General features: G+C 33.8%; 1 protein-coding gene across 8 annotated transcripts in view; it reads right to left on the bottom strand.

Moving 5' to 3' along the window:
- The window catches only part of USP15 (ubiquitin specific peptidase 15), a 118,170-nt gene that overhangs the window by 31,825 nt on the left and 72,048 nt on the right, over nucleotides 1-14,297 (bottom strand). For 7 of the 8 annotated variants that reach the window (XR_002343998.1, XM_003126341.6, XM_003481646.4 and 4 more), the window contains one exon: nucleotides 12,806-12,950. Coding sequence is in view for 7 of the 8 variants with exons in the window: in XM_003126341.6 (XP_003126389.3) it covers nucleotides 12,806-12,950 (145 nt within the window). In the remaining variant the exon portion in view is untranslated. Of the gene's footprint in view, nucleotides 1-487; nucleotides 9,236-12,805; nucleotides 12,951-14,297 lie in introns of those variants that run through there. The other variant, XM_021091921.1, reaches the window with a different exon arrangement.

The raw sequence follows: 14,297 nt of genomic DNA, 5'->3' as shown, positions 1-14,297 counted from the left end.
GTGATTTGTTCATCTTTTAGTTCTCCTAAGACATACAGAAAGAAAAAAAAAATTTTTTTTAAGTTTAAACTGACTTGCTACATTTTTCAAGAGAACCAACAAGTCATATACTTCTCTGCATAATTTCATTACACGAGGTCCGTAATTGACAGTGTTAATATTTAAACTGAGCTGAAACAGAAGTTTAAGGACTATCTGACAGTATGAACTATGAAGGTTTCTGATTGTTTTCATAATAAAAAAGACTTCGAATTTATCTGATTAATCACTCAACAGATATTTATGAAGAACAGAAGATGGAAATAATGTTCTCAAGTGATTTTTTTTCATATCATTCTCTGTGAAAATCAAGAAACTATCTGCATAATAGCAGTACCGGTATGCTCTGCCAAGCTGTGATTAACATGGCAGCCCAATTCAAGCGCTATCAGACTTGAATTCAAGTGTTATTAGGTACACTGGCTGAACATAAGCTCTAGTATTTATTGGACTTTACATAAATTTGTAGGTTTTTTTTTTTTTGTGGGGGGGGGCACTCTGTGGCATATGGAGTTCCCCCGCCAGAGATCAGATATGAGCCGCAATTGCAACCCAAGCCACAGCTACGGCAACACTGGTTCCTTAACCAACTATGCCGGGCCAGAGATTGAACCTGTGTCCCAGCATTCCCAAGTTGGTTATTTGCAAGAAATACATACATCATGTGGTATAACGTTTTTTAAGGGCTGCACCTGCGGCATATGGAAGCTCCCAGGCTAGGGACAGAATCAGGGCTGTAGCTGCCAGCTATGCCACAGTCACAGCAACACCAGATCCGAGTCACATCTGTGACCTTCACTGCAGCTTGTGGCAATGCCAGATCCTTAACCCACTGACTGTGGATGGAGATCGAACCCCCATCCTCATGGATAGTAGTTGGGTTCTTAACTCCCTGAGCCACCATGTGAACTCCACATGCTATATATAACTCTTTTAAAAATTATTGTGCTCTTTGGGATTTAGACGGTTCCAGAATGTCATTAATCTGGTATAGGACAAGCACTAAATATTTCAGGTAAATTCTAATGCAGTGTTTCTCAAACCATGTGTGTAAGGACTAACATTTTAAAAAATTTCTCAATTGTCACAGACTGATATTTTATAAGGTTTTTTTTTAATAAAAATGAACCACTAGAAAAATGAAATAAAAAAAGTACCAAAACCAAAGCTCCATTTAAAAAAGTATTATATTTAATAGATATGAAATTACCCTGTCTGTTATAAAACTTTTGGATCACTTATAGTAATTTCTATACCTATTTTATTGTTGACCAGCACTTTTATCCATAAACACACTGTGAGAAACACTGTTCTAATGTACTTACTATTATCTGGCATTACACCAAACATTGGGGATATAAAAGAAAACCAAAGACAGTCTCTACTTTCATTATTCTCACTGTGTAAAAGATATCTGTCCAGAGGAGATGAGGAGGAAAGGGTGTGTGTGTGTATGTATGTGTGAAAGGCAACCAGGTAAGAGGTAATGTAGATAGAGATTTGAAACTTAATGAATTTTTAGTTTTGGTTAAAGAAATATGTAGAGTCCATTTTGGATTTTATCCTTTAGGTGACAGGAAATGAGTTTTAAGCAAGGAGGTAACATAAATGTATTTGCATAAAAACAGTGACTCTGGAAACAGTGTATTAAATGGGTTAGAAGGGGATAAATAATGGAATAAAGAGATGAGTTAGAGATGTATTTCAATAGCTCATTTAAAATACTGCTCAAGTGTTAAAAACAGTGTACTGACAGGAGAGGACAGATATAAGTGATATTTAAGAGGTAGTAGAATGAACAGGACTTGGGGTAAGTCTCACATTCTGACTTGGTTCAGTGGTTGCACCTATGTGTGAACTTAAGGAATAAAAAGCATTGGGTATCTGGGAAATATGATCAGTCACTGGCATGTTGAATTAGACTAATCTGTAATATTATTCAGGCAGGAATGTCCAACTAACAGTTATACACTGGAGGGAAACTCTCAGGAGAGAGAATTATGGTGGAGACAGACTTGGGACTTGTCATTTACAAGCAGATATCAACGTTCAAAGGTAAAGGGGCTATAAAGAGCCTAGCAAAGAGGGAGTCAAGAATGACCTTACCAAAAACAATTTCTATGAGAGGTATGATGGTCACAGTGATGCTATAATAGCAGTTGATACATAGTGTTTGTCATGTTCCAAGCACTTCGTAAGTGCTTTATCTTCATTTAACAGCTGAAGAATTAAAAATGTTTCTTATCCAAGGTCACACCAACTTACAAGTAACAGAACTAGAATTTGAATCTAAGCAATCAAGCTGAAAAATCCAAGCTTTAAACTATGATGCTATGCTGCAAACATGAGGACAACTGAATGGAACATGAGAAAGTAGCGAGAAAGCCCAGACTATCCTTTTCAAGGTCAAAGGTCTTCCTCACTCCATCTCTCTCCCATCCCATTTAAAAAGAAGACTTGATCATGTATATAAGCTGAAAGGAAGACAGTGAAGAAGTGAGGTTAAAGGCATAGAGCAAAGAAGAGACAATTAATGGAACAAGTCTCAGGTAAGGTAACAGAGGTCTCAAGAAGATGGTGATATAATCATGATGATAGAGATACTTTGGGTATGGTATTCAATGAATATAAGAAGAATCCTAAACTATACATTACTATTAAGAATTTCCTTATAAACAATTAGTACCATTATGGTCAAAAAGTTAGGTTTTTAATTTCTATTAAAAAGTTACTGAAAGCCTTCTCCAGGCAAATACATAATGCTTAGACAAGCCCTGGACAATTACTGAAGAATTATACAAAATACCTCAATTACATACCAAATTATTAAAAATATATGTATTTATTCATATACACATAATAAATACACGTGTTTACGTCTATTAGCATGTGTCAATGATTCAGTTTATACTCAAAGTAAAATCTCTAAATGAAAACCAGAGACAGAGTTTTAATTACATACAAGACTTGATTATAAAGCAAAGGATGATTTTCCAGTAAACCCTTCAAATTCAAATGAACATTATCTTTGATATAATTACTTTAGGATGCTATATGTTTGCTCTACTGATACCGCCACTGCTCAAAATATTTTAGGTAATTGTCTTTTTAGAGCTGACAGGCATATGAAAAAGCACTGCTATCTAGCATAAAGGAGGTGTCAATATGTGTTTCAGTCTATGAACAATGTGTTTTTTTGCTACGGTAAAATAAATTTTCTGATGTAAAGATTTCTGTGGCGGAGCAAGATGGGAACAAGCATGAGCTATGTTATAGTTCCACCTCTAGTAATTCACTGATATTTGAACAATAATGTACGCTATCAAATGAAAATGTACTCTATCAAATGAAATCTAGACCCAAATCAAATGTCGTCTCCTTGGCAAAGCCTCACTTATTTCCCCATGGCTCTATTTTCTTTGCTTCCAAAATATTTCATTGATTATGCTTTCTATCATATCACATATTATATCATATTTATTTATATGTCTATCACATTCACTATACCAAAGTTCCAGAGGAGGAACTGTATTTTTCAACTCTGTATCACCAATGTCTAGAACAATGCTTGGCACAGAGTAGAGACTCAATGGATGTTTATTGGATTAGTTAAATAAATTAGCCCAATAAAAACAAGAAAACAAATTTAGCTGCTCTTAATTCTTTTGTCCATTTCTCTCTACAATCCTAGGTGAACACAATTATTTTATTGTATGAACCTACTGACCTATTTTATCTACCATGTAGCTAAACACTGCTAGAGAAAATCTCAAGTGAATAAATTTATGCCACTCTAATTTGATAGTTTCCAACCTCAAATGAGATCTTGATAATCTTGAGCAATCTTACTCTTTCATTTTTAGCTTATGATCTTGTCCCAATTTTAGGATAATGGAAATCATCACAAAATTTACAAACTACTTGCATCCATAATCCTTTTTTTTTTTTTTCCTGTTGCAACAGTAGGGTCTCCTTCATTCAAATGTTATATTTAAGATTTAGTCCTGGGATCTTTTTTTTCATAGGTGCTCTCACTTCAGATGTAATCATTTCCCCGATTTTAAATGCCATCTACAAACAGCCATACTTATACTTCTACCCTAGGCCTCTGGCCTGTATTCCAAGTAGAATATCCACCTGCCTATGATGTATCCATGTGGCTGTTTCATGGGCTGAACAAACTGAATATGCCTAAAATTGACTCATAATCTTTTCCCTATTCCAAATCTACTTCTGTGTCTCTCCTCTCACTGTTATCATTATGCTAACATTAAGATGTACAAGCCAGAAATCCAACACACACTTGTGATTTCCTTCACTTTTCATTAATTTGAATGCCTTCTATCTGCCAGACACTGTTTGGGGTAATGAAGCCATAGTGTGACTAAAAAAAGCCCCTGTGCTCATGCAGCATGAGTTGAGATATATATACCTATACATACACATACAGGTGTATATACATATACAGACATATATATACCTGTATGTATATATATATGGCCTATTAGGTGGTCATGGAATGGAAGAGGATAGTTATCAATGTATATGGCATGAGTGGGGAAGGATCTGACTAATAATAGAGACCTATGGGAAGTGAGAGGGCAAGGATATAAATATTTGGAGAAAACATTCCAGGTATAGGAAATTATAGGTTCAGAGATCCTAAGGTAGGAACATTCTTTGTATATGTGAGGGGGTGAGTGAGGTTGGAGCAGAGTAAGCACGGACGAAAGTAGTAGGAAATGAGATAGGAGGGGCCAGATCATATAGGGCCTTATACTTTCTTTGAAGGACTCCAGCTTTTGTTCAGTGAAAGGAGAAGGCATTTAGTGACATGGACAAGGAGTAAGAGAAAATGCCTTACATTTAAAAAGATCACTCTGGCTCTTCACTGAAGATGGACCACAGGGGTTAAGGGTTTAAGTAGAGAAATTAGCTAGAAGAGAAATGCAATAAACCAGAAAAGATGATGGCAGTCTCGAACCTTCTGCCTCTGCAATACATTAAAACTCAAATTCCCCTTACATGATCTGGCATTTGCTAACTTCTTCAAATTCATTTTATTCTATTCTTCAAATATTATTCCACAGGTTACTCATCTTTACTTTCTCAAAATTGCCTGTCTTAGGGGCTTTACTCATTTTGTGGCTCAATCCAACTTCAATTCTCACGTGTCTAACACCTATTCTTTGGTCATTGCACAAATATTACTTCTGCGGAGCATGACATCCAGTATAAATCAGGTGCTATGCCAGTTCTTGTTATATACACATTACCGTGCATGATTTTTTCTCTTCACGATGCCTATCATATTCACTATTTATTTGATGTATATCTCCCCTACTAGACTACAACTCAAAGAAATAGATACTGTTTTGTTTACCATGGCTAGTGTCCATCAGATTGAAAGGCATTAGTGGGTCATCAAAAAATATTTGCCGAGTATATTTATTATCTGAAAAAAAGTACCCAGCTGGACCCCTACAATATTCTGCAGGTAAAGCTCTGAATAACATCAGATGTATGAAAATAGACTTCATCATCAAAGGAAGAGAAATATCCATCAGTGATATTCAGAATCAAAGCAATTCCAAAAGGAGTTCTTAAACTATTCTGAACACATTCTCAAATGAGTAAGTGTGTATATAATCTCCAAGGAAAATCATGTAACAGCAATACCACCTTATGGAAGCATCTTGTATTACGGGGGGGTCATATATTTATCAGAAACATAAAAACTTTTTTTTTTCTTTGCTTTTTTTGTGAGCCACACCCACAGCACATGGAGGTTCCCAGGCTACAGGGTACAACTGGAGCTACAACTGCTGGCCTATGCAATAGCAACTCAGGATTGGAACCATATCTGCAACCTACACCACAGCTCATGGCAACACTGGATCCTCAACCCACTAAGCAAGGCCAGGGATCAAACCTACAACCTTATGGTTCCTAGTCAGATTTGTTTCCAGTGCGCCATGATGGGAGCTCCAAGTCATAAACATAAAAAGTTTGTTTTTTTTTTTTTTTTTTTTTTTGCTTTTTAAGCCCACACCCGCATCATATGGAGGTTCCCAGGCTAGGGGTCTCATCGGAGCCACAACTGCTGGCCACAGTTACAGCCACAACCACACAGGATTTGAGCCGCGTCTGTGACCTGCACCACAGCACATGGCAACACCAAACCCTTAACCCACTGAGCGAGGCCAGAGATCGAACCTGCAACTCATGGTTCCTAGTTGGATTCGTTTCCGCTGCACCACACTGGGAACTCCCATAAAAACATTTTTAATGAATGCACAACAATATGAATATACTCAGTACCACTGAACTGTAGACTTAAGAACAGTTAAAATGGTAAATGTTATGTATATTTGACTACAATAAAACATTTTAAAAGCATTTCTTACAAGCTGATTAGTATAATTATGAAAGATACATTATCTCAAAGTTTGAATAACAGCCCAGTTAAAACTCATTTAGCAACTTGTCTCAGTGCAAGATAAGTTAAACTTTCCTGGTCTCAATTTCCTCATCAGTGAAATAAGGATACCTGATGCCCTAACTCAGATATCTGTGAAGAGGAAATTAAATAAGTGACAATAATATGAAAAACTACTTTATGCAAAGAAAGGTATTGTTACTCTCAGAGGCTGCAGGTTCACTACTGGGCTGTTAATATTTTCATATGAGTTTATGAAAATTAGTAATTTACTTTAAATATTGTTATTAATTAAGCAATGGTTTTCAGTAACCAATCACTGACCCTCTCCCAGTATAGTACAGTTTATAAAGCACTGTAAAGTGACTGATAATATTTAGCGATTGGTTTCCATATATACAGTACTAAAAAAATACTGAACTAAGCAAAGTGACAACACTAATAAAGTTGATATTTGTTAACATGCAACATCACAAACCATTTCTACTAATCAACTAAAACAGAAAGATGATTTTAAGCATGACATTAAAAGAAAAAAAAAATCCAATAGATGAGGGCCTTTCAGTAATTAAAACAGCATAACCTCAACTTAACAGAATTTAAATGTACACATTAGAGCAAATAGGAAAAAACAACAAGCCTTTAAAAAGAATGTAGCACGGCTTTCCCTTTTTTAAGGTTCTATCGGTCCAGCACCTTATATTTTCAAGCAACATAATTCAATTATACCAATTTATAAAATTTAGAACATAAGCCTAACATACTGTAGAATACTGCAGTCATTGTATTGAATGATATGTATACCTTTAATAAAGGAGGAAAATGTATCTTAGAAAAGATTTTGACATCTAGAAAATGAACTATTTTTTATTTTTAGGTAATAGAAATAAACTGGAACCACTTTTTATTTCCCTTTTTTTTAGAAGGGGCAAATTTGTAGCTACTATTATAAATTAAAGACCGACATTTCTTACGTTTTCCTTTCAATTACAAATACTTTGAATAATTAGTAAAATCAATATAAGATACTTTGGTGTAATTATTTAATAACTATTGCTACAAATGTGAGTACTGCAAGTAATTTTACTTAATGAGTATAATGCAAAACAATTCTATATTAAAATCAGATGTAATTGTTTATAATTCCTTGAAATAACCTTTGTCTTTCCCTGTTATCTGTACTAACGTCATTTCCTACTACAGAATTAAGGAGTGACAAAACAAAGTTTATATTAATTCATAAATAGAAGTATTTATCCTAGAGAAACTTGTAATATTAATTTGGAAGAATGTGAAGAGCAGACAAGTAAGATTGTTAGTTAAGAAAGACCTATTTTCATGACTAGAAATCACTATTGGAAAAGTTACACAGGTACAAGGTATACTTTCAGAGATACTATTTCTGCCCCAGTTATGAAAACTAACAAAACTAAGCTATAGTTAGTTACATAGTATAACTATATATACTCTTTGTCTAAATAATCTGCCTAAGAATTCAAGTTCTCTTTCCCAGCCCCCCCCCTTTTTTTTCTAAAGGGAACAGATACTTCTCCCCACAAGGGAGAAGTTAAAAACCATGGTATTTGTATTGAGAAAGCGAATAGCTCTAATATAAGACAGCTTCCATTTCTTTACATTTATCAAAATGGAAAAGATCTGATTGAGCTGTCATTTGATAGAAGATTAAACATATTTTTGATGCCGGTTTGCCATGTAATTTTTAGCATATAACATGTAAGGAACTCAAATAATGGAGTTTAATTGCCTGGATAGATAAAAAGCTGCCCTAGGAACAGTATTTGAATTTCTAATCAGTCACATTCTCAGAAGTCATCATTTTCTTAGGTGTTTCTTTTCATAATTGAAACTATGTTCACGTATTCTGCTATAAAATTGGTTAATTTGAATAAAATTAGAAAGCTTCGTGTTAAACTGGGTTTCTAAGAATTTGTTCCAATGAATGCGAAAAGAAAGTCTGAAGGTGAAAGAGAGCAGAAAAGCATTATACTTAGTCACATTCAAAGCTATAACATAGAAATAATAGTTTTAGTGATGACTTTTTCACTGTTTTACATTATAATGAGGACCTAGTTTCTTAAAAGAATGTTATTCCTGTGTTGTAGCAGTACTCATTCTCTTTAAGTCTTAACAAAAATCTCACATTTCTATATAATATTCTTCTGAATTTATTGAAGAAAAATTTCCCCTTAGGATCATAGGAATCTTAAAATAAATAAATAAATAAATAAATAATTCCCTTCCTGGCTCAGTGGTAACAAACCCAGATGTGGGTTTGATCCCTGACCTCACTCAGTGAGTCAGTGAGTTTAAGGATCCAGAGTTGCCATGAGCTATGGTGTAAGTCACAGATGTGGCTCAGAGCCCATGTTGCTGTGGCTGTAGCGTAGGCCAGCGGCTTATAGTTCCGATACAACCTCTAGCCTGGGAACTTCCATGTGACATAAGTATGGCCCCAAAAAGACAAAAAAAAAAAAAAAAAAAAACCCAAAAAACAAAAACCCCCCAAAACTTGGAATCTCAACTGACTTTGCACTGCATGACAGGGATAATGATAACATTTTTTTCAATGATCTCCTAGAGTCTATTTAAGGAGCCCTATTACTTTCAAGTAAAGAGTTTGAAAACAACTGTCTTACGCCATGCTGCTTTCCAGTGGAAAAGACCATATCACTCCCTTGCTTCAAATCCATCTGAAGACTTGCTTCTTCCAGGAAGCCAATCATGAGCCTCCTAGGCCTTGACAATGAAAAAGACAAGGGTTGGAGTGCTCCTGAAATCTACTCAACTAATGCTAGTTAAAATTACCTCTAATAATGCGAATTTAAAAAACTAGACATTCTCTCAATGGAGTAATACATTTAGGGCACTAGAAAACTAATTTTGTCAACTTATTTGAACCCTGGGACATGGCGGCGAATGTTTGCAGTCACAACTTCTCAGGGGACTGAGGTCACGGATAATCTGAACTCGAGAATTTTCATTATTGATGATCAATTCTATGGTGCTATTTCCCTTGCCTATCAGTTTGCCTAGGAGAGTTAAATTAACACAGCTCAGAAATGGAGCAGATGATAAATGCCATTATTGCAATAGTACTAAGTGAAAAAGAATTAAAAGTACATTCAATTCTTTCTTCATTCACTAGGTCAAGCCAAAGAAGAATATGACTTGCAGGAAAGGAGAATAAATAAATACATGGACTGTGGGTGGTAGAATTTTCCCACAGTTACTCTGCTTAATTCCTTCAATTTAAAAAGAGACCAAATAGTATCAACCTAATACCTATTTGTTTATGATGTGCCAGTCAATTAGCCCAAGAGCTTTAAATTCATCAACTCACTTAATCCCCACAAACTCCTAAATTATGAGTGCTATTATTATCCTCATCTGAGGAGAAAAATGAGTTACAGAAATAATTTATATAGGGTAGCACCGCTAATCGGTAGAAAGGACAAGGACGTGTTTTCAATCCAAATAGTGTAACTCAAAAATGTGTTTTTCATTTACACTGTTAATTTTTAGTGTGTTCTTTTCTTTTCTCTAGCTGGAAAATGGTTTTTAAACTGTTCCTTAGAGTTCTGGAATCCCGTAAAAATGTTTCTGGGGCCATTAAGGAATGTAGAAGAAAGCAGATGGGACTCTGGGCACTTCACACCACCAAAGCAACTTTACTCCCTCTGTTTAAATATGGAGGATATATTTAAACTTTTCGAAGTAATAATTTAAAAAATATTTTCATGCTAAACAGTAAAATGTTTGAAAATCACAATATCAGGACTATAACTTTTACGAATCACGATGTGTGTCCAGAGGTATCTCATATTTGATAACTTCAATAAAAGTTAACTTGATAAACTGAAACTACATTATCAGGAAAACTTAATAGTCATATCACTAAATGAGAGAAAATGCTGAATACCAATATAATTAAATTGAATAATAATAATATTAAGTCACTAAAAGCATTAGATTGGTGCTTAGTTTTTAATCATAAGAAATCAAGCAATTTCATTATCTCAAGGCTACTGATGAGTTAGAACAACCCATTCCCACAGGGAAAAAATAGGTATGCCTTTCAAGTCATACTTTTAATGATACATCAATAATTATACTGCCTGATGTGCTAATGCCCGCTCATATTTTTAGGTCTGCTGTATAAAAGAAATTATATTAAAATTCAAATTGTCAGTAGAAATTTTACTTTATAATATCTTCTGAAATTCATGAATAGTGTCATTTTCACAGTAGTTACAAAGAAACTTGAAAAAAGGTGTAACTGAGGTAATATTATCTAAAAAAAAAATCACTAAAAAAATCTACTCTATTAGCTATCTTTTATCTTTTTCATCTGTGGACCTAAGTTCATGGAACACAATAATACAGGCTACTGCCACCATTTTGTATTCATTCTTATGGTGAATTTTCAGCTTGAGAGTTGATATCCAAAGTAATTAAAAATCATGGAAGCTTTAAGAAAGTAAAACTAAAGTACCAGTTTTTCTAATTCTGGATTTGGATTAAAAGTGTTGAAAAAGAGCAAAAATTAAAACAATTTTTTTCTCTTCCCCAGCTTGACTAGTTATATTTTATAGAAAATACAGTTCCCAAGATAGAGATGTAAAATAATATCCACTGCCTAAAATACTTTGCTGAAATTTTTACTAAATTTTTTCTTACTTTATGAATATTATCAGAAAATTATAAACTATCACCTTAAATCTTATCCTCATGGCTATATCTTAGTTGAAATGAAACATGTAAAGGTGAATATATTAAAAGAGAAGCATTAGAAAAGCACTAGATCTATCAATTTATTATAATAAAATTGCTTTGAACAGAAGCAAAAACTAATACAACAAAGTTTCTGATACATTAAACTATACACCAGAAAATTCAACAAACGCGAAAGCTAGCTCAACATAGCTGATTAGAAGATTTTACTTTGAAACTCATTTTTGAGACATTGAGTTAACTCTATGGAGGCAAACACTAAGAAGACTATAACAAAGGCACAGGAAACTAGAATGTAATATTACCTTAGAAGGAATTTAATCTGAATGGAAGCCAGAGCCTCTCATGAATGATTAGCATAGACACTAACCACTGTTCTAACAGACTCAAAATTTTTATGCTTATGCTATTAAAATTCTTATAAAAATCCTATTCTTGATCCTTATAAAAAAGCGTCAAATTGGTTCTCTATACTAGACTATTAAAAGCAAAACTCAAAGACCTCAAGATATGAAGCTCAGATCCATAGTAATTTCAGTAAGGCAAGGGTAAGCAATTTAAGCACAAGGATAAGTCATATTAATAAAAATTATGACTTGGTGGTATGAGAAAAGGTTTTCTGATACTGATGTAATAAACACAGTTTACATAAAACATTTGCCAGAGATAGTGCTAAGATGATTTTTAAGTGATTAGGTAGGGTGGTCCAACAGATATGTCCTGTCCCTATCTCTGAAAGCTGAGCACCCAAGCATTTTACTTTGTTATCTGTCAGAATAACAATATGTGTGGCTTGCTCTTCTCAGATGAGTTCCCTTTCATAATTTTGAGCTTTTCGAAGTACAGAATTTTATTTATAAAAGGGGAATGAAATAACCAGCTCTGATTTTATATATAGTGACAGTGACAGTGAAATATATACAGATCTTGTTACTTTATTATCAATCAAAGACATAAATATTTTACAAGTTAATTTGGAAGAGGGTACAGAGACAGCAGAAGGAAAAGGGAAACTCCAGAGAGAGACAAAGGGGAAAAAAGGGCAGTGATCTCTTATATCCCCAAATTGAAAGAACATTATAGGAGAGTGAGGTGTTAAAATATGTATATAAAAGGTTCTCAAAATTTTCTTTTTAAAACCCTGATTTCACATTAAGGTGGAAAAGAAAGATTTAAAAATAATTTTATTTAAGAGAACATTGGTGACCATGAAAATAATTACTAACATTCTCACCAATGTCCAAAAAAAGCAAGAGACTTCATGTAAAGGAAAGATCTCACTAGCTTTTTTCTTCTGAGAAAGCCTAGGTTTTTTGTTTGAAATTATATTTTTACATGAATTTATACATTTAACCTTCTACCATGTGGTAATTAATCACATGCCACCTAACCAAGGGTGTTCTACTACCAGCACTGGAATGAGTGAGTCAAATGTGTATGCTTAAATTGATCCATGAAAACAGAAACTCTCAAAACAAATATAATACTCATTTTTTGACCTGTAAAACCCAACTATACTCCTTTTGTGTAACTGATTTCCATAAAACATATGAGTTTCATTTTGAAAAGACCTACCTGAATAGCTGAATTCATGAAACATGTATTTCCCAAGTTACTAAGGCCACAGAGGCCTGGCTGTTCATTGTTTCTTCCAGGTTCTGAATAATCATAGTTCTTATAAGCAGTATAGGATGGGAGACAATAATTTGAGTTTTTCACACTGGAAGAAAACAAAAAACTATCATCATACAGTTATAATGAATAGTATACTTTAAACCTATTTCAGATAGGAAGTATTTTTAATGTGAACCTAAACCAAAGTAACCCCCTAATTAATATACTCCTCATTCAATCAACAAAATTACTGCACCATATACCACACCAACCAATACAAACCACAGTATATCTTTCCACCCTTGATTAACTGGAGCAGCTTCATAGCTTGCTCCATTCTTCACTGTTCCACCAAATTTAAAACATTCTGATTTTAAACACCATCCGCAGCAATAAATCATCTCATTTATGTCCCTTTTACACTCTGCTACTATAATAGAGAACTGTAGAAAGAGGAAAAGAATTGTGCTTCAGTTACACGTGAGAGTAGAGATGTCCAGGGCCTCTGTGACATCACTGTTGTGATGCACTGAAGATTCTATTTATAGTATTCTATGCTAGACCAGCAAAATCTAGTATTCAAATGTGGAAAACAGCCTGGGGTGATCAGGAATGCAAAAATAAAATGATTCTAAGCAAGTACATTCCAGTATTATTTGGCTTTTTATTCTTCTAGTTTGTTAGATTAATGCAGTTTACTTAAGATAAAAATAATATTGAGATAATTTGTACCGTGAGTATAATAAGTATTAATCTTAAAAAAAACCCAACATAATATTCAACCTTAGAGAATCATGTTAATTTTATAATAAACTAAGAAAAGTCAATCAATAAGTTAGATCTCTCTTTCTTTTTACGTATAATTTTTAAAAATTTATGGAAAAGGATGGATTCCTCCTTAATTTTTAGTAAGTTATGATACCTATGACAGATGCTTCACATATAATTCAAAAGCATATTTTCAATCATTTTTAATTCAAACCTGAACAAGAATCAAGATCATCTGCTAAAAGCAAATAATGATGTATATGAAAGAATACAGTGTTACAAATGAACATGATACGTCAGAAACTGACAATCTCAACTGGCTATAATTTTTTCCCAGTATTATTTAAAAAAAACAGTTTTTACAATTTCAAATACTTTCTATTGTAGCTTCTACATTCTCATTTTACTATTTTAACAGTTTAAGTGAACTATACTACCCCCTATTCTAACAAAGTCTTTTATAGACACACAAATACTCCAACAAACCAACAGGTAAAACACACAAAACCCTATCAACCAAAAATTACACACACAATGCTAACTGACTAATGTTTTTGGATTTTTAAGAACACATCCCTCCTTAATCACAAATAAAGACCAACTCTCAGACTCAAAAAACAGTCTACCCCCAAATTAAACAAAAATAGTAGGGCCCAAAGACATGCAGCCTTGATCAATTCAGACT

Source organism: Sus scrofa, chromosome 5 (assembly GCF_000003025.6).
Source record: "Sus scrofa isolate TJ Tabasco breed Duroc chromosome 5, Sscrofa11.1, whole genome shotgun sequence".
NCBI lineage: Eukaryota > Metazoa > Chordata > Mammalia > Artiodactyla > Suidae > Sus > Sus scrofa.
This window is presented reverse-complemented; position numbering and strand designations above follow the sequence as displayed.